The sequence below is a fragment of the Pezoporus occidentalis genome, unplaced genomic scaffold (genome assembly GCF_034315485.1).
Source record: "Pezoporus occidentalis ecotype Australia unplaced genomic scaffold, CSIRO_AGI_Poc_V1 ctg45, whole genome shotgun sequence".
In the NCBI taxonomy this organism is placed as follows: domain Eukaryota; kingdom Metazoa; phylum Chordata; class Aves; order Psittaciformes; family Psittacidae; genus Pezoporus; species Pezoporus occidentalis.
The window spans coordinates 6,923,401-6,950,234 of record NW_026915780.1 but is presented as its reverse complement, the minus strand read 5'-3'; the positions used below and the strand labels follow the sequence as shown (position 1 = coordinate 6,950,234).

The 26,834-nt window shown below is 44.6% G+C and overlaps 1 protein-coding gene and 1 long non-coding RNA gene across 4 annotated transcripts; one reads left to right on the top strand and one right to left on the bottom strand.

Moving 5' to 3' along the window:
• The first annotated feature begins 1,878 nt into the window (after positions 1-1,878).
• Positions 1,879-23,428, top strand: LOC134172293 (uncharacterized). Of its 2 annotated transcripts, none has more exons than XR_009967892.1 (3): positions 1,879-1,975; positions 16,710-16,881; positions 23,328-23,428. It is a non-coding gene; the product is annotated as an uncharacterized LOC134172293 (long non-coding RNA). The 2 variants fall into 2 exon arrangements; XR_009967891.1 differs by lacking the exon at positions 1,879-1,975 and adding an exon at positions 12,412-12,501.
• Positions 14,726-25,338, bottom strand: PRLHR (prolactin releasing hormone receptor). Of its 2 annotated transcripts, XM_062635337.1 has the most exons (3): positions 23,799-25,338; positions 22,427-23,686; positions 14,726-16,177 (listed from the first exon to the last, which is right to left on the bottom strand). In XM_062635337.1, the coding sequence occupies exon 2, from the start codon at positions 23,501-23,503 to the stop codon at positions 22,469-22,471; it is 1,035 nt and encodes a 344-aa protein (XP_062491321.1). In that variant the 5' UTR covers positions 23,504-23,686; positions 23,799-25,338; the 3' UTR covers positions 14,726-16,177; positions 22,427-22,468. The 2 variants fall into 2 exon arrangements, with proteins under 2 accessions (XP_062491321.1, XP_062491319.1); XM_062635335.1 differs by lacking the exon at positions 23,799-25,338 and having other exon boundaries at positions 22,427-23,781.
• Between the last annotated feature and the right edge of the window lie 1,496 nt (positions 25,339-26,834).

Here is a 26,834-nt window from a genome sequence, read left to right as displayed (position 1 = left end):
AGGCTGCTGAGACAAGTATCAAAGAAGAGCACGAGAGAAAATTTTAAAGAGTGAAGGTGCAGAACAGGGTTTTACAAGAGAAGAACAGGAGAAGCAAGAAGCAAATCTGAATATGCATTGAGAGACAAAGAGACCAGCAAACTACTGATCCACTAGCAACTGGAGGAAAATCACCAGCACAGAAAGCCAAGGAAGCCAAAGTTGTCTGTGTCTTGCATTGCATTTCCCAGAGGAGAGATAAAGTGCAAAGACTGGCTAGTGCAAGCTGCAGCTGCAGAGCAGTAGGATCTCTCCATGGAAATGCTCAAGGAGGCATCAGCACACTTAGAACATGGAAGTTTTCACACTACCTGAGCCTGATGGATTTTATCCCAGGATACTGCAAAAGAATATGGCAGAATTAACATCAGAATGGGGTTATTTTAGGGAAGTCATGGAGTGTAAATAAGCATCTGAAGGCTGGAAAAGGGCAAATACATTCAGTTTCGAAGAACGGAAGGCAAAGACTAATCGGGGATTTGTCTATCAGTCAGCTTATCTTCGAATGACAGAAAAACCTTGGAAAGCACAAAATCTTTGTGAGCACATGAAAGAAAACAAAGAAACAAGACAGAGTCAAAATGGATTTGTCAACTACAAATCCTCTCAGAGCAAACTCATCTCATTTTCTAAATGGGCTGCAGGTGTGGGTAGAAAGGAAGCAATAAACACCATCTAAAATCACAGAACGGGCTTTGTAGCTTCTCTGAAGACCTCTCATTCAAAAGGTAGGAAAGTGTGCTCTACATGAAACTGATACGGCACAGGACGAACAGGCCAAATAAACATGGCAAACTAATGAAAATGTAGCAGTTATCAGTGGCTCATGGTCAAGATAAAATAATGTACTTAATGTGCTCCTCAGACCACTGTCAGGAAGTTGGCTGTATTCAAAATGTTTTATTAATAGTTCTCTCAATAGAGTTATACTGCTAAAGGTCTAGAAAACAAAGGTAGGAGGACATACAAGTACATTAAGGACAGGACTAGAAACAAGTCAGCAAGGTAAGTTGGAGCAATAGTATGAAAACACTGCATGAAACCTTATATTACAGGACCAAGCAGAAGGATGCACATTTGCCAAGAGTGATTAACAGCACAAATAAGAGGCGGAATACAAATAGAAACTCCATTGATCCAAGATTATAGAAAATCATGGGCATAACATGAGCCAATGTTTTCCTGCGGTGTTGCAAAAATGAAGGTAATCACCGCTGCAACCCACGATACTGCTTTCTGAACAAAACTCATGATGTATGCTTATAATGAAGTGACATTCATACAGCACAACACTCAAACATGCATTTGAGCCAGCGTACAATGATCCATTTCCTATCATCATGTACTCTCACAGAGCAATTAAATAAAATTGCTGATGTTTCATGAGAACAAACCTTGCTGGAAGGGACTGCAATAAAGGAAGGGCCTGCCTTTGCTAATGGTACTAACTCATTTCCCAGAAGCTGAAAGTGCTAAATGACCATCTGTAAATCTGCCTGACACATTTTAACAATCCCTTTCCTACAACTGGCCACTATTGAACCTTCCCTCTGGTGCTGCACATAAAGCCGGTGCGACATCAATTGATTCAGCACTTCCATAAAGCTTTTAGTGCAGGCACAAGAAAGCACAATATTCCTGCTATAGCTTGTGAGAGGCAACCTTCACTAGCCAACATTTCTGACTTTTAACTTAATTTTCCCTTATTCTAGCTATCTTGTTCTAGCTCTCTCTGCTAAAGGCCAAATATCAGAAAAGCATCCTTCCTGCAGGAAATGGGAGGTCAATCTGGATACTCCACAAAATAATTGAGCTCTTGAATATATTTGTGTGCATTTCAGTCCTTGGGAGCTGCTGTTAATTAGCAAACAGACAGCTGAAATGAGCACTTTATCTTCTGCATTCATCAAATAAAAGCCACCAGCTCTTCTCCCAGGTTTGTAGGCTCCTTTTATCTCAACAGAAGCTGTGACCTTTGTAAGCAATAGATTCTAGGTTCCAGGCTACACATATAAACCCTTACTTATATGACATGATAAATCAAAGGCAAAAATAGCCTACAGGATTCCTTGCTACATTGCACGCTGTGAACAATCATTTACTTTCCAGGGGACCATTAATTAGTATTGATTTGTCTTCTTGCTCCAACAGTTCAGTGGCATACGGATGGGAGGCTGCCTGCCAGGTTGTGCAGCATCAGGAGCCTGTTATCCTGCAGCTTTTTGTACAAGTTGAAGAGATTTGCATGCAGAAGACAAACTACGTAATCTGAAGTTAAAGTGATCTTCAAATAGTCTGTTTTAAGTGGCTAGTGGAAGAGGAAATAGATGAGAAAATATCACTGGGAACAAGAGACCCATTTGGAACAAAAAAAGGGGGGGAATTAAACCATGAGGGTGAAATCTGAAGTCAGTGAAAAGGCTTATGCCCCAGCCCAGTATTTCCAAGTAAAACATTCCAATGATTTTGTACAGTGCACAGGTGCAAGGTTACTATCTAGAAGTCAACACTGATGCAGTCTGGGTCCGTGGGGATGGTCTGTAAATAAAGACCATCGCAAAGTCTGGATGCAGAGTGAATGTGCGGTCACAACTCTGCCCACTCCCAAGGATAAGGAAACCAGGTCAAGACACAAAAGTCTTTTATTTTTGTAAATGTATATAGTCTCAACAACCCTGAGACCATCATTTCTTCTTCTTCCTGGAGTTCTTCTCAAGTGCCATGTTAGGATACCATGAAAGACAAGTATCTGTCTGGGATAACTGGTCTCATATGGTATCAGGTGTGTGATCATGCTGGGAGAAGAGATGGCGCGTATGGTGGTAGCAGGCACCTCAGCAACAGAGGCTCTGCCCTTGCTGACTGGCAATAAGGAGGTGAAGCAACTCAGTAGTTTGGAGCAAAAAGGTACCCCTCAGAATGCCGCTCAGACCAGGCCAGCAGGCTTCAGCACAACAGGGTACTTGATGTTTGATTGAGCCAGCTGGATTTTCAGTTCCCCTAATAGTGAAAATAGCCAGACTCCAAAGCCCTCTGGCAGTACACTAACCCCTGAGTGGATGCCCAGTCAATGCACAGCAGAATGCAGAGACTGTGGGAACAGAGAACTGGTGCCCACTGCTCACTGGGATTTTGCTGCTCACCAGCTATCTCCTAGCGTTGTTTGCCATCAAGAGAACATTGGTCTTACATTCACTGTACCGGTTAAAAAGGAAGCTAACACCTAGTGCTGGTGTTAACTTGAGCTCTTGCTTATTGCTGGCACAGACCCTAGAGCAAAAGTGAGTTTTAAATAGGAATGAGTTTAGCTTTGTGCTAATTGCACTGATCCATCCTTCCTCCAGGCAGCCCCAGGATCAGCAGGCACCAAAAAGATGGGTTATCAGTATCTCCTGTTGAGACAGCTATTAATATTAGAAGATAAAGTTTCTTAGACAGAATATAGCAACATGGGACCAGCATTTTAGTCCTCCAGGTGAAATGGCAAGATTAAGAACCTTATTTCCTTCATGCCCCCCCAGATCTTTATAATAAATTTTCATTCATTCTCTTCAGTATTTATTTCCTTAACAGATTAGGAGAGTTTGTTGGAGTATTTTTTTCTGTTTTAATAGTCTATTCAATTAGTATCAGTTTAATCACTCTCATGCATATGTGGGTTCTACCTGACTTCATGTGATAGCATCTACTAATAACACAACCCTGTGAAACTTGTTGCTTAGCGAGCTACCTGTGCAACGCTCCCACCCAAGTCAGCCTGCAGCAATACTGCCAGTGTTTTACATGGGGTCTCTGGGTGCCCTATTTAAAGGCTCTCCCTGCTGGGCAGGTGCTGGAGGGCCAGCTGGTGGCAGTGGGAGGGCACCACCTTCATCAAGAGGATGAGTCCTCTTAGGAGACAGGATGTAAGGTGTGCTGGGGTGTAAGGAGAACAGGATTTGTTTCTTTGATGTAAAAAGGATTAGGGTGAAAACAGCCGACTAGTAGGTTCCAGGGAAACAAAGAATAACTTATGAAGATACTTTGGTGAGTAAGGATCTAGCTATTTTATTAAATGTATTAATGCTGAATATTGAAAGGAAGCTAACATTAGTTTCCTGTGAAGGGATGGTACTTGATATACTGATTAACTCTGATTTAGAGTTTTGTTTCAGCTCTGGATTAAGATAGTAATTAGATATGCTCTGCTTCATGGTTTGTGTCTCATGGACTCCAAACTTGTATCTGCCATAGCTGTTAGGAGGAAAGATCTTGGACTCCTCCATTTATTAGGAACTGAACAATGTGCATGCATTTGGGTATTCCTGCACCCTGAGGGCTTCTGATTTTCTGTAGAAAAATATAAAATAAACTAAAAAAAGCAACCCAGGAAGACGATAGAGCAGGACACTAACAGGTTGGAAGATCACTTATATTCTGTTTTCTTTCTACTAATATAGAGCAGGAGAAAAGAAAGGTAGAGATCCCTTGTAAAATTCCCATTCTGCTGGTCTAAATCAGGACTATTGCTGTGTCGTGGTTTAAACCCAGTCAGGTAGCTTGTTCACTCACTCCCAGTGAGTGGTGCCGAGCTGACAACAATCGAGGTCCGTGTCCGTCTCCCCCCCCTGCCTCCCCGCACCGGGGCTCTCCCCTTCCCCGCTCCCGGAGGAACGGGGAGGAGGATCGAGAGAGTGCAACTCCTACGGGTTGAGACAAAAACAGTCCAGCAACAAATCACCACCGCTACTATCAGCTACAACAATGATAAGGGAAAATAACAAGGGAAGAGAATACGATACCACCGGCCAAGAGAAACGAGCTCCACCCGGAAACCCCTGTCCTTCCGGGTCACTCCCAGTTACCCCCCACCCCGGGCATGACGTGCTGTGGTATGGAATACCTCCCCGGCTAGCCCGGGTCAGGCGCCCCGTCTCTGCTTCCTCACAGCCTCCCCTCCTCCCTGGCAGAGCATGAGCCTCACAGAGTCCTTGGTCAGGGTAAACATCACTTAGCAACAACCGAGAACATCGGCTTCACCAACACTGTTCTCAAACTGGAAGTCAAAACACAGCACTGTACCAGTTAACACAAAGGAAAAACATGACTGCTACTGCGGAACCCAGGACATTATCCACCCCTTATTCCATACCATTCACGTCGTGCTCAGATCCCACATTTTTCAATACACCATCGCTTTCCCACACATATACATCCATATACATACAGACCAAGAGGAAAAATCATTTTCTTAGTGCATGGACCAATCCCTATAATGCTGCCGAGTCCATTCGGTCCATGATGTTCAAAGTTCATTCTCTGTTGGGATGATGGCTGGAGGGAAGTCAGGGCCAGTCGCTTGTGACCTGGAGACATCTAGTTGATGGGCTATAAAAGCATTACACAGCAGGCAACAGCATACAATTGAGTTTACTGGCTGTTTTCCCCTAAAATCAAATCCCCTTGAGGTATACATCGGACTTCCCCATCTTCCCGCATTACCCACCAAGTATATCCAGGTCCCTGAGCAAAAGCAATCCCACGAGTGGGTTTGCCTTTACCTGAAGCAGGAATTACCCAGACTGTCTTTCCCAGCAAATTCTTCATATGCACCACGGGAACTTTGTCCCCCTCTACAATATGTAACAGTTCTGACTGGGCTGGGCCAGCCCTGTTGGCAGATCCTCTGGTGTTGACCAACCAGGTGGCCTTTGGTAAGTGTGTATCCCAATGCTTGAAAGTTCCCCCACCCATCGCTCTCAGTGTAGTTTTTAACAGCCCATTGTACCGTTCGATTTTCCCAGAGGCTGGTGCATGGTAGGGGATGTGATATACCCACTCAATGCCATGCTCTTTGGCCCAAATATCTATAAGGTTATTCCGGAAATGAGTCCCATTGTCTGACTCAATTCTCTCTGGGGTGCCGTGTCGCCACAAAATCTGTTTCTCAAGGCCCAGGATGGTGTTCCGGGCAGTGGCATGGGGCACGGCGTATGTTTCCAGCCACCCGGTGGTTGCTTCCACCATGGTAAGCACATGGCGCTTGCCTTGGCGGGTTGGTGGCAGTGTGATATAGTCAATCTGCCAGGCCTCCCCATATTTATACTTCAACCATCGTCCTCCATACCAAAGAGGCTTTAACCGCTTGGCTTGTTTAATTGCAGCACATGTTTCACACTCATGAATAACCTGGGCAATAGTGTCCATTGTTAAGTCCACCCCTCGGTCACGGGCCCATCTATATGTTGCATCTCTGCCCTGATGGCCTGAAGTGTCATGGGCCCACCGGGCCAAAAATAATTCACCTTTACGTTGCCAATCTAAGTCCATCTGAGCCACTTCAATCTTAGCCGCTTTATCCACTTGTTGGTTGTTCTGGTGTTCCTCAGTGGCCCGACTCTTGGGTACATGGGCATCTACATGACGTACCTTCACCACCAGGTTCTGCACCCTGGCAGCAATATCTTTCCACAGTGCAGCAGCCCAGATGGGTTTACCTCTGCGTTGCCAGTTGCTCTGCTTCCACTGCTTCAACCACCCCCACAGGGCATTTGCCACCATCCATGAGTCAGTATAGAGATAAAGTACTGGCCACTTTTCTCGTTCAGCAATGTCCAGGGCCAGCTGGATGGCTTTCACCTCGGCAAACTGACTCGATTCACCCTCTCCGTCAGCAGTTTCTGCAACTTGTCGTCCAGGACTCCATACAGCTGCCTTCCATCTCCGATGTTTTCCCACAATACGGCAAGAGCCATCAGTAAACAAGGCATACTGCTTTTCACTTTCTGACAGTTTATTATATGGTGGGGCCTCTTCAGCGCGCATCACCTCCTCCTCTGGTGACATTCCGAAATCTTTGCCCTCTGGCCAGTCCATGATGACTTCTAGAATGCCTGGACGACTGGGATTTCCTATTCGAGTTCGTTGTGTAATTAGTGCAGCCCATTTACTCCATGTAGCATCGGTTGCATGATGTGTAGAGGAGACCCTGCCTTTGAACATCCAGCCCAGCACGGGCAGCCGGGGTGCCAGAAGGAGCTGTGCTTCAGTGCCAATCACTTCCGAAGCAGCTCGAACCCCTTCATAGGCTGCCAGTATTTCTTTCTCAGTTGGGGTATAGCTGGCCTCAGATCCTTTATATCCCCGACTCCAAAAGCCGAGGGGTCGACCTCGAGTCTCCCCTGGAGCTTTCTGCCAGAGGCTCCAGGTAGGACCGTTCTCCCCAGCTGCAGTGTACAGTACATTTTTTACATCTGGTCCGGTCCGGACTGGTCCAAGGGCTACTGCATGAACTATCTCGCGTTTAATTTGCTCAAAGGCTTGTTGCTGCTCAGGGCCCCATTTAAAATCATTCTTCTTCCGGGTCACATGATAGAGAGGGCTTACAATCGAACTGTAATTTGGGATGTGCATTCTCCAGAACCCCACTGCACCCAAGAAAGCTTGCGTTTCTTTCTTATTAGTTGGCGGAGACATTGCTGTTATCTTGTTGATCACATCTGTGGGGATCTGTCTACGTCCATCTTGCCATTTTATTCCCAAAAATTGAATCTCCTGTGCAGGTCCCTTGACCTTACTCCGTTTTATGGCAAAACCAGCTTTCAGCAGGATTTGGATTATTTTCCTCCCTTTCTCAAAGACTTCTTCCGCTGTATCGCCCCACACAATAATGTCATCAATGTATTGCAGGTGTTCTGGAGCTTGCCCCTGTTCCAGTGCAGTCTGGATCAGTCCATGGCAGATGGTAGGGCTGTGTTTCCACCCCTGGGGCAGTCGGTTCCAAGTGAACTGGACACCCCTCCAAGTAAAAGCAAACTGTGGCCTGCACTCTGCTGCCAAAGGGATTGAGAAAAATGCATTGGCAATATCAATCGTGGCATACCACTTGGCTGCCTTTGACTCTAGTTCATACTGAAGTTCTAGCATGTCCGGTACGGCAGCACTCAATGGTGGTGTGACTTCATTCAGGCCACGATAGTCTACTGTTAGTCTCCATTCTCCATTAGACTTTCGCACTGGCCATATGGGGCTATTGAAGGGTGAGCGGGTCCTGCTGATCACCCCCTGACTCTCCAGTCTACGGATCAGCTGATGGATGGGAATCAGGGAGTCTCGGTTGGTGCGATATTGCCGCCGGTGCACTGTTGTGGTCGCAATTGGCACTTGTTGTTCTTCAACTTTCAGCAACCCCACAGCAGAGGGATCTTCTGAGAGACCAGGCAAGGTGGACAGCTGCTCAATTTCCTCAGTCTCCAAAGCAGCAATACCAAAAGCCCACCGGTACCCTTTTGGGTCTTTGAAGTACCCTCTCTTGAGGTAGTCTATGCCGAGAATGCATGGAGCCTCTGGACCAGTCACAATAGGGTGCTTTTGCCATTCCCTCCCAGTCAGGCTGATTTCAGCCTCCAGCACAGTCAACTCTTGGGATCCTCCTGTTACTCCAGAAATATAGATGGGTTCCACCCCTTGACAGCTTGATGGCATCAGGGTACACTGTGCACCGGTATCTACTAGAGCCTTATACTTCTGTGGGACTGATGTGCCAGGCCATCTGATCCACACAGTCCAGTAAATCCGATTGTCCCCTACCTCCACCTGGCTGGAGGCAGGGCCCCTCTAACAGTCGTCACAGCATTGGACACTTAAGTCGTGTTGAAAGGGATTATTCTTCTTTATCACAGGAGCTGGAGTAAAATCAGCTCTTCCACTCCATCTGGGAAACTGATCACCAGAGACTGAAGCCGTAGCTCTCGTGGGACGATCAGTCTTGGCCCTTGCTCCCCTCTTCAGTTCACTCACCCGTTCCTCCAAAGCTGAAGTAGGTTTTCCATCCCACTTTGTCATGTCTTCTCCGTGATCCAGCAGGTAAAACCATAGGGTACCCCGTGGCGTATACCTCCTGTATCTCCTCTCTTGAACAATAGGACGCCTTTTGTTAATAGCTGAGACGTGTGTTGGTACACGTGAGGAGCCGGATAAATCAGATAGATTGTCCTTCAATTGTTCGATGTCCTGGGACAGTTTTTTCACAGCTGAGATGATGGAAGGGGTGAGATTGTCTTCGAACTCTCGGAGTTTATGAACCATTTCATCCACTGTTAGTGGTACTATGTCATTCCAGGTTACTGTTGCCAATGAATGGGCATATGATGACGGTGCATTCCGTGTAAGTTTTCGCCACATGGGTCGTGTACATTCAACTTCATCTGGATCTATAGGTGTATCCCCGTTATTCGGCTTGATGTGATAGATCATCTCTACGATGGCCGATTCCCTCAGAGACTGGATGCCTTTGTCTATAGTATTCCACTTGGCCGAACGACTCGTAACATCGTCCTTGTACGGAAACCTTTCTTTCACAGCTGCCAAGAGCCTCCTCCAAAGGCTGAGGGACTTTTTCTCTCTTGCAATTGCTTTGTCAATTCCCCCTTCTCTAGCAAGTGATCCCAGCTGCTTGGCTTCTGTACCTTCTAGTTCGTGACCATCAGCCCCATTGTCCCAGCATCGGAGTAACCAGGTGACGATGTGCTCCCCTGGTTGACGGGTAAAATCTTTTCGCATATTCCGCAGCTCGGTTGAGGTCCGAGGTCGAGAAGTTACCTCTTCTTCTTCTTCTTCGTCATGTGATGATGACTCCTGATCAGATTCTGGACCGGGTGGTGAATTCATTGGTTCTTCATCTCGCTTCACCCTTTTTGCCTCCTTTTTGCTTGTTCTCTTGCGTACAGGGGCAACTGATATTGGTACGAATTGGTCCTCTGGTTTGGCTGCAGTGATTATCACTGTGGTTTGAGTAGCAACTGTACTTGTTACTGGGGGTGGTGTAGCTACTGTGCTTGGAGCTGGGGTAACCGCGCTGTCTGTTGCAGTTGAAGTTTGAGCAGCTGCTGTACTTGCCACTGGGACAGCTGTGCTGTTCATTGCAGCCAAAGTTTGAGTAGCGACTGTTGCTTTGCCCTCAGATCCGCCGACATTCTTTTCCTTTTGAAGGTGCTGGATAGTGTTGAACAAGGCCCTGTAAGCATAGGCCAAGCCCCAGCACGTTGCCATGATTTGTCCATCTCTGGTATGGCCAGAATGACCACACACCTCATTTAAGTGTTTTACTAATTCTTCTGGATTTTGCAGTTGTTCAGTAGTGAAATTCCAAAGTACTGGAGGGGCCCACTGACCTAGATACTTGCCCATACTATCCCACACACCCTGCCACTCATGGCTGTCCAGCCTCAGGGAAAATCTCTCGGTCCTCCTACATCGTCGTTTGACCCCAGACAAGACCCAAACCTGAATCTGCTTAACTCTTGAAATCAGTAGTGGGTAAAACACACTCTGTATGCGTGTTAGCATGGTGATTCCCATCACCATCAGCAAACAAGTCTCAACAGCATTAAAAGGCCATTCAAAAAATTCAAAACTCTCAAATGTAAATGGTCTGGGGGGACGACTAGGAGGGTAAAAGGATGTCTCCTTCCCAGGTTGAGCACCTGAGAAGGAGAAAAAAGATGTGTAATTGCTAAGCACCTCCATCATATACCTCCCAAAGTATAAAGGTGGTGACCACACTGGGAACATAAGCCAGATCAATTTCATGATCAATGATTCTATTGTATTACAAGTCATTACCATAAAGTACAATGGGATAAAAACCTTAGCCCAAGCCCCATACTTGAAAAACACTAATACAGCAAGTACCGGATGGACGTAAGATATCATATACTGAAACTGTGAGATCAAGAGGAACAACCTTGAGAGCCAATAAATCAGCATTGTGACGAGTGACTATCAATCCAGTCAGATCTGTTCTTATCTCAACCCTTCGTGCCCCACGTTGGGCGCCAAAAAGAACTGTCGTGGTTTAAACCCAGTCAGGTAGCTTGTTCACTCACTCCCAGTGAGTGGTGCCGAGCTGACAACAATCGAGGTCCGTGTCCGTCTCCCCCCCCTGCCTCCCCGCACCGGGGCTCTCCCCTTCCCCGCTCCCGGAGGAACGGGGAGGAGGATCGAGAGAGTGCAACTCCTACGGGTTGAGACAAAAACAGTCCAGCAACAAATCACCACCGCTACTATCAGCTACAACAATGATAAGGGAAAATAACAAGGGAAGAGAATACGATACCACCGGCCAAGAGAAACGAGCTCCACCCGGAAACCCCTGTCCTTCCGGGTCACTCCCAGTTACCCCCCACCCCGGGCATGACGTGCTGTGGTATGGAATACCTCCCCGGCTAGCCCGGGTCAGGCGCCCCGTCTCTGCTTCCTCACAGCCTCCCCTCCTCCCTGGCAGAGCATGAGCCTCACAGAGTCCTTGGTCAGGGTAAACATCACTTAGCAACAACCGAGAACATCGGCTTCACCAACACTGTTCTCAAACTGGAAGTCAAAACACAGCACTGTACCAGTTAACACAAAGGAAAAACATGACTGCTACTGCGGAACCCAGGACATGCTGGTATGGATGGAGGTGGGACTAAGCTTGTCAGGTACCAGGGAACAGTCCAAAGTGTGACTGTAGCTGGTGGTGCTCCATGTAATCATTGAAGTGTAACTTGTATTACTCCTCTTCTGTTCAGAAAGCTTGTCCAAATGTACTTCAGGTGAAGAAAGACGGATTTAAAACCAGGCACATTACAGTGCGTAAGTGCTCTGAGTCAGAGTCATTATAGGTCCCTTTTAGACTTCTCTCTGCCTTTCAGATGTGACACAGCTTTCGGTGACAGCTTATCAACACTGCTGCTTATTCTGAACTAAATGAAACTATTGTTCTCTCTTTGATTCTCAAATGGTTAATTAGCACTTTATATATATAAAATATACCTGCAGGGTTGAGATTCAGTGGATAGTAAATATATGTTGGATTCTTAACCATTAATAAAAGAAATTAGCATAGCTAAACTCTCCGTATTTTGTTGTAAGTAATGTCTTCCTTGTGTTTCAGCAGTTACTGAAGCATGCCACAGTGTTTAAAAGCGGCAATATCAGCTAACAAGGATAGAACGCAGTCGTGGATGAAGTGACACTCTTCAATCATAAAAGAGTATAGTAGCAATGTGTTTATTGATATAAAACAGCCGTGTAACAAAGTTTGGTAGTAAATGCAACAATGATTTAACAGGATTTGATGGCGAGGAGCACTCAGAGGGCAGGGTCACAAAAACCTGTCAGGGAGACCCTGCTGTTGAGTCATGAGGCTCAGAAAGGACTCTCCTCTCAGAGAGGAGTCCACATGTGGCTAGATCCAAACTTAGTCTCGGGCTCAGTTTATGTCTAAAGGGTTATGAGTCTGCAATCAATCCTTTATATCACTTAGCTAAGATTTTATTTGTAGCATGCTATTAATCACTCATGGAGAATCTCTTGTAGCAAGGAATATCTCTGCCTCAAGCAGTAACCCAGAGAGGTGTTCCTACTCAAGGGGAGATCCTCATATACAGCCTGCTGCCTGCAGGAGAGCTCATTGGACCTGGGCTGTGTGGTATTTATGGAGTATGACATTTGACTCATAGTTGGGTTTGCGTGCCAGCAACTGAAGTTAGGGTTTCTTCAAACTTGGCTTGAGAGGGACATTGACCAGCGCTGTGGTTGGAGTGGTGCGCTTTGCTCAGATTAGCCCGTGGCTGTTGTGTTATCTGTCTCCCCTGAATCCACTTTGGGTCAGATAGAGCCATGATGACCCAGACACATCCATTACCACCACCGCTGGTGGTTATCACTTGAGCAGAATTAGGGGAAATAATGGTCAGGCTGGGGAGGGGAACACAACATCACAATTGTTTTCTGAAAGAGCACTGATTGCTCTCCCTTGGATTATCAGGGCTCTGGGGCTGCCTAAACCAAATGCAGAAGGCATAAATTCCAGGTGACAAGAGCTGTAATTTCACAGAAAACACCTGTAGCTTGGCAAAGAAAAACAGAGTATTTCAAAGCTCCCAGTTGTCCTCTGTCATTCCTTTTGGGTTTAAAAATGTTTAGCTACTGTAAGTGGGGCATTAGCAAGAGTTTCCACTTACATGATTCATTGCTTCCTATCCTCTGGTAATGCTTGAATGTCAAATTAAACTCACATGGAGAGACAACTCAGCTCATTTTGGAACTGTTATCTACAGCAGAAAATCATAGTACCTTGGTTAAATCTCTTGACTCCATCTAAGAAGAGACAATAGGGACACAATTGTCACTGCTCAAAACGGTGACTCAAAGAGCTTAGACTTTCTGCAATAAAAAGTGAGATCAAACTGCAGATCCATGTGTCAAATATCTCCATTTTAGAGCAATCTGTAGAGCTTGCTGGTTTTGCAACTACTTTTAAATAGGTGAATTGCAAAACTTAATGTAGCTCTGTGTTACCTCTATCCATCTCCTCAAGTCTCAGTATTTGAATATGAATAGCTTCAGATTTAGAAAGCTGTTCTGACACTCTCCATTTAGTTTTTATTCACTTCCACCAACCATTTTAAGACTATTTTTGTACCAGTCTGGCCTTCGCCAAGCCACCTTCCACCCTGTTTTCAAATACCTCATGTTAGACCTGGAAATAAGAGTGCTTGGTTAATTATCACTATTTTCAGCATAGCTAGCACTGTAAATTAGGCTGTTTGTCGAACACCGCATTGCAGATTCAGCTTGTCCAGCTAATTCCTTTTAGCACTAAAAATCCTGTGCGTTTTCCTCTTGCCCTCAAATCTGTGATTTTCTGATCACTCAGCAAACCCATAATAGTTTAGAAACCTAGCAAATATTTCACTTGCATACACCTTCTTCAGTGCTGTGCAAACACTATAACAATTTCTACCCATCCTAAAAATGATCACCAGGAATAAAGGCATTTTAAGAACCACTTTTTTATTGTTGTTAATGCATTCCTTTAAAAGGTTTTGGGGTTTGTTTTTTGCTCCATCAAAAAATTCACATGTATAGAAGAGAGACGTAGCCTAGGGCTGCTAGTTACTTTGCCACTCCACCACTTCACCAGGTTTGCTGATGACCCCAGGCTGTGTGGTTCCGTTGATACACTGAGGAGAAGGAATGCCATCCAGAGGGACCTAGAGATGTGGGACAATGCAAGCCTCATGAAGATCAACAAGGCCAAGTGCAAGGTCCTATCCCTGGGTCAGGGCAATCCCAAGCACAAATACAGGGTGGGAGGAGACTGTATTGAGAGCAGTCCTGAGGAGAAGGACTTGGAGTGTTGGTTGATGAGAAGCTCAAAGTGACCTGGCACCTATTCTTAAAATACTTGAGGGGAGGAAGCAAATCTCCTCAGTAAATGATTGAAAGACAACTTCTCAATGCACAGTTGCCTTTAGCCAATAATTTAATGACTTCAGGGCCAATAAAAGCAGTCTGGCTTTTATTCCCCACCCCTGAAGTTTGGCCTGTGTTTTATGCCCTCGCCCTCTCCCTAGTCAGCAGCTTTTGCAGGTGGGTAGAGCCGTTTTAAACTGTTTCATGGGGAAACGTATTTCCTCATTTAGCATTAAAAGGAGAATGTTATGAACTATGAAAGCATGCAGATCTTGCCAGACCCTCTATACAACTTTTGGGGGCGAGAAGTGTTTGGAACAGTGCTTTTGGCAATGCATTACAAATAAAGAAATCCATCTTTCTGTCACTACAGTAAAACATAGGCCTCCAGCTGCTTCCCTGCACTTTCTTGGTGATGTTGTCTGAACTCCCTGCATTTTGTCTGCCCTCAGTCCAAGCAAAAACAATTTACAATTAGCTGTGACAACTGTATATTGCATGGGTGGTACAAAGGCTTTTACAAATAAACTTTGATTTATACAACAGACAAGAATACGTGTTTTAATGAAGAAGTGAGTCACAATGATAATATTATTGACTTGTTAAGATTAAACAGGACTGCCATATGCTATGTCTGGTGCTTCAGATGGTTTCAAATTTATTTTTAACATTTTGAAGTTATACATATTAACAAAAGATGTTGAATTTTTCAAAGGATTCAATAATTGAGGGAGAAATCATTCCAAAGCTGGGTGTTGAAGCTTTGGTCGTCTTAATGATTCAACATACTTTGTACACAGTGACTCAGAAAGCGATTTCTAATCAGTGATGTAGCTCCTACCTAACTCTTGTACATGTAATTTGGATTACTTTTATCTTGCTGCCCCCAGAGTTGCATCCTCAGAGCTGCTGAGGGGTGGGTTGGTTGAACACATGCCTCAGGACCCCATTCCCAACCTTTCAATTGTTTTTATTAAAAAACCCTATCAAAAAGCCCTCAACTTATCTGTCTCTGGACCATACACTACTGGCCCTGCACACATGGACCTCACACTAACAGCCATATATACTCCTGGCTTGCCCCTGTTCAAACCCACTGCATGAGATGGGCATCCCTCAATGAGAGATGGGAGGAAAGATGCGATAAAGCCAATACACTGAACTGGCACACTGCAAGTGAGGGACCACACTCACAAGAAGGCTTCAGTAACTCCCACGTTTGTACAGAAACACAGCCTCTGGGTTATACATTTCGCCTTTGGATGGTTATTGTTTGGTTGAAGTCCAAGTCTTCTACTTACTTCTGGTTTTCTTTCTTGCCCTGATTCCACGAGTCCCAGACAGGTTTGTTTTACAATACAATCTATTGCTTCACCATCCCAGTCCCAAATGCAGCTGTGACTGATGGCAATCTATGTCAGTCCATCACAGCTATCATGTCATTTGGCTCTCATGTTTTCACTAGAGAATTGGCCTGTCATGTCATGGGTGTGATGGGGTAACTGAACACAGGTCCCCATGGCTGGGAAACTGTAGACAGGGTGATATCTTGTGCTGTCAGGCCTCACAGGATCACCAGCTGCCTCCAGCTGAACACATCACTTTGTTGGTGATGTTGCTGGGGTGATTTTGAGCTGCATAATAGTGATCCTCGGCACCACACGCATCACCAGGATCTCGCAGACCACAGCACTAGAGCCCCTCCTGCTGCTCTGAACTTTATATGGCCTTTCCAACACGTTCTCTGGAAACCCAGAACTGTGCTCAGCAGGAGAAGCAGATCTCATTGCTACACTGGAAAGCAGCAAGCTTCTCGTTGCAGACCCGCTAGCTGCTGATGAAACATCTCCAGCGCCTAATGGAAATGTAGGAAATGTAGATGTAGGAATTAAAGCCATCATCTCCTTTTCTGTGCTCCCTGCAGAGGAAAAAAAAGCCAAAACACAAGGAAATTACAACATAATGGTGACAATTAACATAAACAAGATACAAAGAGCAGAGAGACCAGTCAACTGCAAATAGATAGCAATGATCCCAAATTGATTTCCAACAGGCTGGAGACACAAAGCAGGGAGCTCCTGAGTGTGTATTTTATTATTTGTATCAATTACTAGCTTGATTAATTTAGCTTGATGAAGCAGGCTGTAGAAAAGGGAAATAAGCAACAACAGGCAAGAAAGTCAGTCCTATCAGCTTCTTGGTGAAGAGAGTAGACTTTTAGCTCCCAAAGGGACCTAACTCCCAAAGAGATATATTTGAGTTTTGTGCCTCTAAGCCATCACTTTTTGCCCTGCAGGGAGGCAGCCTGGCCATCTTGTAACCAGTTCTGAACCATTTACAGCATCCCCTGTGTAATCCTGGGTGGGTCCCTAAAGGAGAGAGCACTTTGCATGTCTTTTCCTTCCTTGGGGAGCACCAAAAAAACCTGCTAGTGTTCTTCCTGATTTCAGATAGCTGCTAAGAGATCAACATCCTTGAGGCTGCTGCTTCTACTGCCTACTTAATCAATGGTTCCAAAAGTCTGGGGGAGGGATGGGAGAGTAGGAAGCACAGAAACATACACAAAATTTGATTGAAATCAGCCTGGGGAAAGCCAGCTCCATCTGATTGTATCAGTACAGGGTAAGAATGTACCTAAAACCTGCTCTTGAAACAGGAATCGGAAGGAAAGGTCCCATCAATATGGCCAGGGTACCTCTGATGCATCTGCAGTGGCTCTCTGGGACTTTCAGTAGAGCAAACTCTTGTTGATGTGGAGGGAAATCCGGTACAAAGAACCAGAGTTAGCGATGGTTTTGAGCCAAAATGGGGTCCCTGAGTATGGGAAGGGATATTTACTTCATGCAGTCACAAACGCCAGTGCTCCAAGTGGCAGACAGGCCAGGTTTGCTCCCACTTGCAGCAGCTTTGCACAGCAAACGGTTAGGTGCAGAGACTGTGTCAGGCACAATTGCATAGTTCTGCCTGTAGAAAGAAGTTGAAGGGAGAAAAGGGTGATTTCCATTTTAGAAAGCCTCCCTGATTTCTGTAAACTTCCTATGAGGCAGAAATGTTCGCTTAGACCCTTGAGCAACCTTTTCTCCATGGGAAGGAGGAGGAATGCAACTGTTTTCCCTGAGAAAACAGAAAAGATGTGGGCAGTGAGAGGAAAGGGCTGGAGGTAAAAGTCTTTATTCTATTTCTTCATGCAGAAGTGGCAAAGACAGCAGTTTCTTTACCAGCAGCACTTTGTTTCTATCTATCTCTGCCGTCTTCTTATCCGGTGGGCAGATTGATGGATGCATTGTACAGTTCTGTCCAATTTGTTGGGCTGGGTTTTTTCCCAGCTGCAGGTGCACCATTTTCAGCTTTTATCTGTACGCTGCATAATCTGAGACATCTAATTATAACTCACCGTTGGCACCTCAATAAGCAAGATTCGCTCAATTAAAACTATACAGAGCATCTGTTGTTCATCTGGTAGGAAAAATACCTGCTTTTCCCAGTGTATCTATCAGCTGGGAAGCACTCGTTGAGCTCCTGTGAGTAATGGCCTTATGACAAGATCTGCTTTTGCCCCTCTGAGATAAACTGACATTCTTCCAAAATGACACAAATACAGCTCTCTCAGTGTTCTTCATCCCAGTGTAAGGAAAAATTATTTAAAGCAATGCATTGCACAAACAAGTTAGTCTTTAGTGCCTGCTCTGTCATTTCAAGGTGGGGGAGAAACCAACTCTACCTGACCCCAGTTGAGGTTTGGTTATCTATTGTTTTTCTTTGGCTGCCTGATTTCAAATTTAGTGACCTTTGCTCACTACCTAATTTGGGGTTTAATTCCTGATCCAATACTGATTTACTTTCTGTATTTCCTGAGTAAATTATCTTTTAATACCAATCCCCTGTTTAACCATAGGGAGTAGCTTATGTTTGAGCAAGCATTTCTGCGTCTATAAATATTGGAAATACAGTGTTTGCTAGAAAGCTGCTCTATGAGTCCTTCCAAGAGCTATGCAGAATAGCATGGCTTCATTCCTGCAGTCTAAATCTGTGCTCTTCACTTTAAGTGAAGTCATCTCATTCTCCTCCGCCTCTCCACATCAGCTCCTTCTCTATCTCTATTAATCTCCACATTTAAGATATTCAGAGGCTTCTGAGCTGTAGAAGCTTGGCCCCAGTGAAATCTCCTAGATGACTTTTACAACAGATAAGTGTGGTCCTAAGCAGGTTTTCGTTTCCAAAACCAAGACTCACCATGCTCTGATCACCCGCTAACTGGCTAATGCATTTAGTAGCTGCCTAAAAACACCACCACAGAGCATGTGTACAAACTCCACAGTACATCCAGGAGTGTTTGCCACAGGCTGTCTTTTAGGAACAGTCTGAGGAGCCATCAGAAACAGCTTGTATTTGCTGCTGTAAAATGCATAACGCCTGAGTCTCTACCTGCTAAAAGTCTCTTGGTAAATATAAACAACTGGAATGAAATCCCACTGGACAAGGAGCAGATGGCATTCTGCAGCTCAGACACATCTTGCTCCATCCCTACAGAGCAGCTCCCTTGGGAGTGAGTGCTTGGATACTAATGTAAGCAAGAAACAACTAAAACCCTTGCAGGGAAAGTTAACAGGTCCACCAAGTTTTGAACCAGGCTGCTTTATAAAGTCAAAGCCTGCAATGATTTCTGACATTGTAATTAAAAACCACCCCACCAAAAACACTGTAGTGATGAGCCCTATTCCCCCCGGAGAACCACAGCGGTTCCCCAGAGAAGGCTGGAGATGAGCAACCACATTTCACATGATGGCTTTTAACATAATTATTTGCATAACTGGATGAAAGAAGCGCATCAATGTGCCTCTAAATCTTATCATTGTTTATTACTCTGGATATCAGAGGAAACAGTAATTACACTGAGCAGAGATTCCTGGGGCTCGATTTGGAGGTGGAGCTGAGCAAATGTGAGTGTCTCAGTCCCTGCCAGCCTGTGGGCTCCCCACTCCCTCTGCTTAGGGCTGGATCACTTGTGTGCACCATGCAGGGAAAGCCTGGAAAAATGGCCTTGCAGGATCACTGGGGTGGGCCAGGAGGGCTGCTGAGGAGAGGGAAGGAGCTTCAGGAGCCCCCAGCTGGGGAATGCAGGTCATTTCGGTGTGCATCTGCCAAACCTAGTTCTGAGAACTAGGGGCAGGATTTGAGCTTTCTGCTGCAAATACAAGTCCTGTCAGATTCAAGACATGTACAGCTTAAACTAGCACTTAAACGAGGGTGCCTGCTGTGCTGGGCAATCTGAGGACCTGCTTGAGATGGCAGCACTGCTGGTAGCAAGGAGCTGCTGGTAGCAGGATGTTCCCAGTGTGTCCATCGCTGTGGGAACAATATATGAACTGAACAGCCCTTCATTTCCATCTCAAGGAGAAAAGGAAAGAAATAGAGTTAAATCCCCCTTGTTTGCTTTGTGCAGCTCTCTGCAGCAGCCATCTGCAGTCACTAACATTCAAGAGAACATTAATAAGACAAACTGCAGTGCTGGCAAATGTGGGTAAAAACATGATGTGTAAGAAGGAAATGATCCCAGGCCTGCTGTGGTAACAGGAGTCTTCCCAGTTGTTCTGCTGGGCTTTGCATCACTCTGTATTACAGTGCTGTCTGTATTTGGTGCATGAGGTTGTAAACATTATGGGTCACCTCAATGCTAATTAACCTTTACAAACTGACAAAACAACAGCTTAAAGTAACATAATTCCATAGAAGAAAAATCGCTGAATATCAGGAGTTTATTGTTTAAAGCTGCTTTTTGCAGTGTTGTTTCAGTGCTCTCTTGGTGTTCTACTCTGCTGCTTTCAAAAGAGTCCTGAAACAAAAGCTGAAAAGCTCATAAAATTTGCTTGGTTTGTTTGAAGGGGTTTTATTTTCCTTTTCAAAATCACCATTTATTACAGTAACTTCCTATATTGAGCCTGAAGGAAAAACAATTTCCTAAAATTCAGCAAAAGCGAAACGTGCCTTAATAGGTCATTCAAATCTTTAAATCAAGGTAAGCAATGCAGATAAATACACTTAATCACAGAGTGAACGTAAGTAATGCCCACTTTGAAAGGACCTCCTTGACTCAGTGTCTCTGTAATCAGCTTCTAATATCTAGTTCCTCATTACTAGCAGCAGAACAGCTTGAAATCCCAAGGAATTTTGTGGAAAGGGATTTCAGATGTTTTCCCAACACTTTTCCCAGTGTGTTCATATGCAATCTGTGTATTTTTTAACCCAATTAAGCTTACTGAATGCTGATCAGCAAACTGATATCACCATTTCACAGCAGGAGAAACCATCCTCTCTTTCCTCTCCCCTCTTTTCTGTTCACATTGCCTCACAGTACATAAGTTTGGCTATGTACAGTTGTGGTCAGAGACGCCCTTGCAGATCATGGCCAAAACTGCCCCTGGGTTGTGCTGCTTCCTGTGCTGATCTCAGCTCAGTTCCTCATGCCATCCCAGATTCTGGCCAAACAGGCTGGAAAAAACCTCTTCAGCAATAATGTCTGCTTTCTGTTTCAGAACTTTGTCCCATATACTTATTTTTATCTCATATTTTCAGTTTTGAAAGGAAGAAACTAGAAACCATTAGGTTGATTATAGCTTTTAACTCCCTCATCTGACTGAAAGCCAAATGTCAAAGGAAATTGTTTCTTCCCAAAAGATTCCTTCAGAAGAGAGCACTTCCCACTCTGCTCCAGTTGACTGGTCTTTCTTTGACTAATCACATAATGCTGGTACACAGCTCAATGTCAACAGCCTGTCCCATCTCTAAACAGACACTTTCAGAAGGGCTCCTGAAGACAGTATCAAAGTCTCTGTCTGTCTCTGTAGATCAAAGTTGATGGCAGCATTGCCACACATCAAAATCAGTCCCCTAAGGAAGGAGTGGAAAGCATAGAATCATAGAATCAAAGAATAGTTCGGTTGGAAAGGACCTTAAGATCATGCAGTTCCAACCCCCCTGCCATGGGCAGGGGCACCTCACACTAAACCATGTCACCCAAGGCTCTGTCCAGCTTGGCATCTCAGCGCTGACAAGGCTACAGTGCCATCCACTCTGGCTGGGAATGAAGCTGACTTGCAGTAGGGACAGCAAATTAGGGTTGCACAAGGCAATGGCAAAACCACACTTCAATGTCAGTGGTTAAATGTCTTAATGTCCCCTTATCTGGCTGATTTTCCATCACACATTATGTTTCCACTAGGTCCATCCTTGATGACAGCATCAGCAAATCCACCAAACCAGCTGTTGCATAGTCTTCATTGCAGTCACACCTCACAGAAATAACATCACTCTGGGTTTATTTCCCCTGTCATAATACTGCATCTCACCTTGCTACATGCTCTGCTGCAGGTTCATGCGACACAGGAGGTTTGGGATTGCATGATGATGCTGGGTTCAAAAAGCGTAATGCACAGATTCCTGCCCAATGCCATTGGCCATAATGGGCAGGCAAGCAGCCCTGCTGCAAAAGCTGCTACCCCATCCACTCAGCCAGCAGCAAGGAGGAAATAGCATTGAGGGACGAGACCATGCAGGGCGGTCACAGCACATCCCAGCAAGGGCCACAGGAATGTAAATGAGCCAGTTGTCTTGCACAGAGGCACTCGGAGGCTGTGCAAATGAGCTGGTGCTGTCATCCTGCACACCCTCAGCAGTGGGGAGAGCACTTCACACTGGTGCTGCCAGCACAACTCAGCTGGCAGAGCGAGGCTCAGAGCAACTCCTACCAACCTGGGTCTGGGCTCTTCCACTAAACCATATCACCCAAGGCTCTGTCCAACCTGGCCTTGAACACTGCCAGGGATGGAGCATCCACAGCTTCCTTGGGCAACCCATTCCAGTGCCTCCCCATCCTCACAGTGAAGAATTTCTCCCTTATATCTAACCTAAATATCCGCTATTTAATTTTGAAGGGGATATTTTACAGGAAGGATCCCTGTAGCTTAAGTAAGAGTATCTTATAGTGCTTAATATCTCCTTGGCCTCTAACTCCAGTCAAAGTTAAGACATTTTTGGGACGTAACATCTGCCTCTCCTCCAGTAGGAATGGAGGTACTGGGGAAGCTACACATGGGACTTGTGTTGTTCTTATTGAGCCCTGAGGACAAATGTGAGGAATGAGGACTAATTAGAAATGGAAAAGACTTACAGTGTTAACATATGAAGGAAGTGCACTCCCAGCAGCTCTCTTTTACAGCACCACACTGGCCATAATGCAGTTTGTTGTGGGTCCAATCTTCTTCTTCTTCCAGGCAAACATTTTCTTCAGCTCCCCCCTAAAGCTGTCATGGAGCCAGGCATAGAGGAAGGCATTGGTACATGCAGACATCATTGCAAACCAGTGGCACAGCAGCTGGATGAAGTTGAAATATTGCTTGTCAATCAAGCTGATGTCGATGTCCTTTATCATGTTGAAGATGTGCAGAGGCAGCCAACAGACTCCAAAGGCTGCCACCACTAAGACTAGTAAGCGAAAAGTCTTTCTCCTCCTTGCTCGATCCCATTCAGCTTGGCCCTGGGTGACATTGCCAGGGACTACACGGTTCTTGAGCTTGACAGAGATTCTCAGGTAGGACAGGGAGATGACAGCCAAAGGCAGTACATAGGTGATGATGAGAGTGCTGTAGGCATAAGCTAAGCGATCTCTTTTCATGTGGAACCAAAACTCCTCGCAGATAGAGAAGTCCAGTTCTGGGAACTCTGCGTGATAAGTGTGGACCAAGGCTGGGGCAGCCAAGGTACAGCTCAGCAACCAAATAGCAGCCAGGATATAAGCACAAATAGGGATTGTGAGCCTCCTGCGGAATGGGTACACCATGGCATAATACCTATCCACAGCTATGACAGTCAAGGTAAAGACAGACACAAACACAGTGACGGGTTGCATCAGGAAAACAAAGTAGCACATGAAACGCCCATACACCCATCCTCTGGGCTCAAAGGCATAGGCGAGCGTCAGGGGCACGCAGGTGGCACACATGAGCATGTCTGAGAAAGCCAGGTTGCCTACCAGAAAGTTGGTGACATTGTGCATCTTTTTTGTCTTGCAGATAACATAAATGAGAAGGTAGTTCCCAATGACACCAATAAAAACCACTAGCGAGTAGCAGGGGATGATGAGTGGCTTGAAGGACTGAACAAACTGGAGCCCTGAGAATAAATTGCTGGTGTTGCTGTGAATAGCAGAGAGGAAGCTTTGGGAGGTTAAATTGTCCGAATTCATCATTTCCCTCCTTTTGTCTTCTGCCGTCAGCCGAGTGAAGTAGTTACTGCACTACTCCTGCACTCAATCACTGTGGATAACGAATGGATTACTGGCTGTCCAGAGGTTACCACATGGATAGTAAACAAGCATCCGTAAAAAGAAAAGGTGAAGTTGTAATCCTCAAGAGGCAGCTTTCAGCAGTTCCTAAGGAAAATCAAATACAACCCATTTCCACTAAAGTCCTCCTGTATTTACTATTAAATCTGGGTTTTGACAGCATGCCACTTAATAAACATGTAATTCAGTCAGTACTTACTGCTGTGGTTTTTTAATCCCATATGATTCTCCTGTGGATGCCAAGAATGTGCCCTAGACGTCTATCTTCTGCAAATCCAGAAGCGTGTGTGTGTGTCAGGGAGAGAGAGAATATATGTGAGTGAGAAAGAGGGTGATGCGCATTTACAAGCTAAGTGGAGATCAGTGTTTTTAAACAGTCTTCACTTCTAGGTCATGACAGTTTTGTGTATAAGCTTTTATCCCTATTGGCTGCCCTGGGTATTACGTTGCTCTTTGCGTGTTTCTCACTAGTAATTAGTTCTAGAATATCCTTTCAAATATTCCCTTCTTCCAGTGCACCTATAATTGCCCCTCACAACTTAAAAATCAATTTACATTCATTAAGACGAGCTTGCACAGCATCTAATCCAAGATTTACTTTGCCACAGCTCTCAGAGTGCCCAGAAAAGCCTACCTGTGAATTTGTTGCTATAATGGACTGTAAAACAGAATTTTAATAACATATGAAGCCAAATAAATGTTTGTGCCACTAGAGGGACTCAGCTACATACCTGTGAATGAAGTTCGGATTCGAAATGTGCATTTAGCATAAAACACAAAGGATCTTATTTTATTTCAATTTATTTTCTAATGGTGGTTCAATGTTTGCTCACTCATTGTGACCGTTTTCAGTGAGGTTTACACAGCTTTAAAACTAAACATATGAAATCATCTCAAAGGAAATAGTAGCACCCAAATAGCTTAGCTGTACCGGTTTACCTGCAGTGAACTGCAGCAACCTGTGTCTAATATTGCAGCTGCCCACAAATATTTGGGGTGTTTCTTCATTCCTGCAGTAGCTTTGTTAACCTTTTCTGTACCAGACAACAAGTGATAACCAGTACATAAAACACACTGTCCTTGTTCTGTTTGGTCAAACATTAGAAAGGAAAAATCAGGGTAAGTACTTACAGAATGTAAGCAGACGTCCCCATCCAGCTCTTGCCTATTTCTCTAATTCTCCCTTAATTCTCTTCCATTCCAACCAATTCTGAAACTATCACCTCAGCTGGTGAAAAATAATGAAGCTGCACTGCATCCATTTACATCAGTTAGGGAAACTAAAAAATACATGGAACAGCCTAACCACTTCTGGATACCTCAGGTCAGAGAACATTGCTGGGGTTTGCAAGGCATTCAGGGGATTTAGACACAATTTCAATGGACAGTTCATGTCCAAATCTTTTAGGCTACTCTAAGGGAATAGTAACCCACTATTTTCCATGAAGCTATCAGCAGAACCATATCCTTCTTCTGTTTTCATGTAATTTGACATAAATCACAAGTTTAAATATATTTAATTTGCATTGTAACCCTTTCCCTAATCCAAAATCAGAAGCTAATCTTGTGTAGCCCATGTTCAGATCAGAGCCATTCTCCTACAATGGCTCATGATGGATCAGCATTTCAAACATCCTCAGGGCTGACTCCGTGTCACTGCATATATGGTTAGACTATGGTACAGGCTAGAATACAGCTATAATTCCAGCCTGAGGGGAGAACAACAGTTCCTCAGAGTGCCTTCCTCCACTTCATGGATGCAGTAACCTAGCTATGACCTATACAAAAAATGGGATGTTATATTCCACATCAAAATCCAATCTCATCTGCCTAAGCTGGATGGGACCCAGAGGAATATAGTACCTATTTATCTCTACGTGCCCAAATCCAGAATAGGAGAGGGACCTGAAGGTAGAGGTTGCAAAGAGTCAAGGAAAAGAGGGATTCCTACTGCTTTCAACACCCAGGGCACCCATACTATTTGGTGTTAAGCAGCATGCTACAAAAGTAATTCCTAGAACCCACAAATGCAACTGTTTAACTTAATATGGAAGAAAAATACAGTCTTTATTTAAATCTGATTTGAATCCTACTGAAGTCAGATTTCAGTAGGCTTTGGATGTGGTCTCTACCGTAAGCCAAAAAACATCAAAAAATTAAAGGGGTGCATATGTAAATGGACTTCATATTGCCCACATCTCACTGGAAGAAGCCTCATGGTAATGGCAGAGCACAGATAATAGTTGAAAATCACATTTTAACTGAGTGATTTTTCTGGTTCATTCCCAAGAGCTGCAGAGTAGATCCAATAAATATTGTCATTATATTTCTATGAGAAAAAGGTTTATCCTTCACTATGTGAGAATAAAAATAAAACAAAATATCATCTAAAGTAGCCTTCAAGGTCACCTTAATGCTCGGTTCACAAAAACTGTAAGTAACCTTAAAGATTCTTTTACTTCAAGCAGTACTGAGTGATCTTCCTGCATTTTCTCTTACTTTCAGCTGTATTTTCTTCACCTCTGAAACCAGTAGCCAGTACCCTTCTGTTTGAAGGCTCTCACCCTGTTTCTGTCAGTGGTTTTCTGTTTGTTTTGGCTTCAGGCGGAAAACTTCCTCAGTTCAACTGTACTCTACTGAGGAGACCTGGAAAGATAATATGTAATAAGGGCTTGAATAGGAAGAGTCTTTCAGCATTTTACCCCAGAGTAACCCTCTTTCCGCCTTCTAAAACTGGGAATAGTAATCGTGTTTAGAATTTCCTAGGCTGGGTGGCAAAGTCCTTCCTGAACCGAGTGTATTTCACACACAGAATTTTTCCATTAAAAGAGAAAAGGTCACAGAAATTTCCTTACTGTCATATTAGAACTGTTTTGACATTCCATGTTTAAGGGTGTCACAAATAAGAATGCTGATTAGTGTCTAATTGAAACCCTGGTGATCCTTGACTCAATGGAGAATGTTATAGTTAGAGCCAGACCAACGCTTCTTCACAGAAACATTTCACAGTTGAGCTTTCATGATCTCTTGTGCTAATCTGTCCAACTCTGTACAGACACTGTGAGCACAAACACTGCAAGCTGCTATGTGACTTTCAGGTAGTGGTAAACCTCCTAAAGCACTAACACCCTTCCTTACATGCACGTCTAATCATCCCTGTAGTTCCTAACTAAACCAGCATGATCCAGGAATGAGATCTGATCCTAGCAGCTACACTTGCAAAGCACAACAGTCC

Excerpts from the sequence above, each read along its gene's own strand:
- PRLHR (XM_062635337.1), bottom strand. The coding sequence starts at position 23,503 with ATGATGAATTCGGACAATTTAACCTCCCAAAGCTTCCTCTCTGCTATT.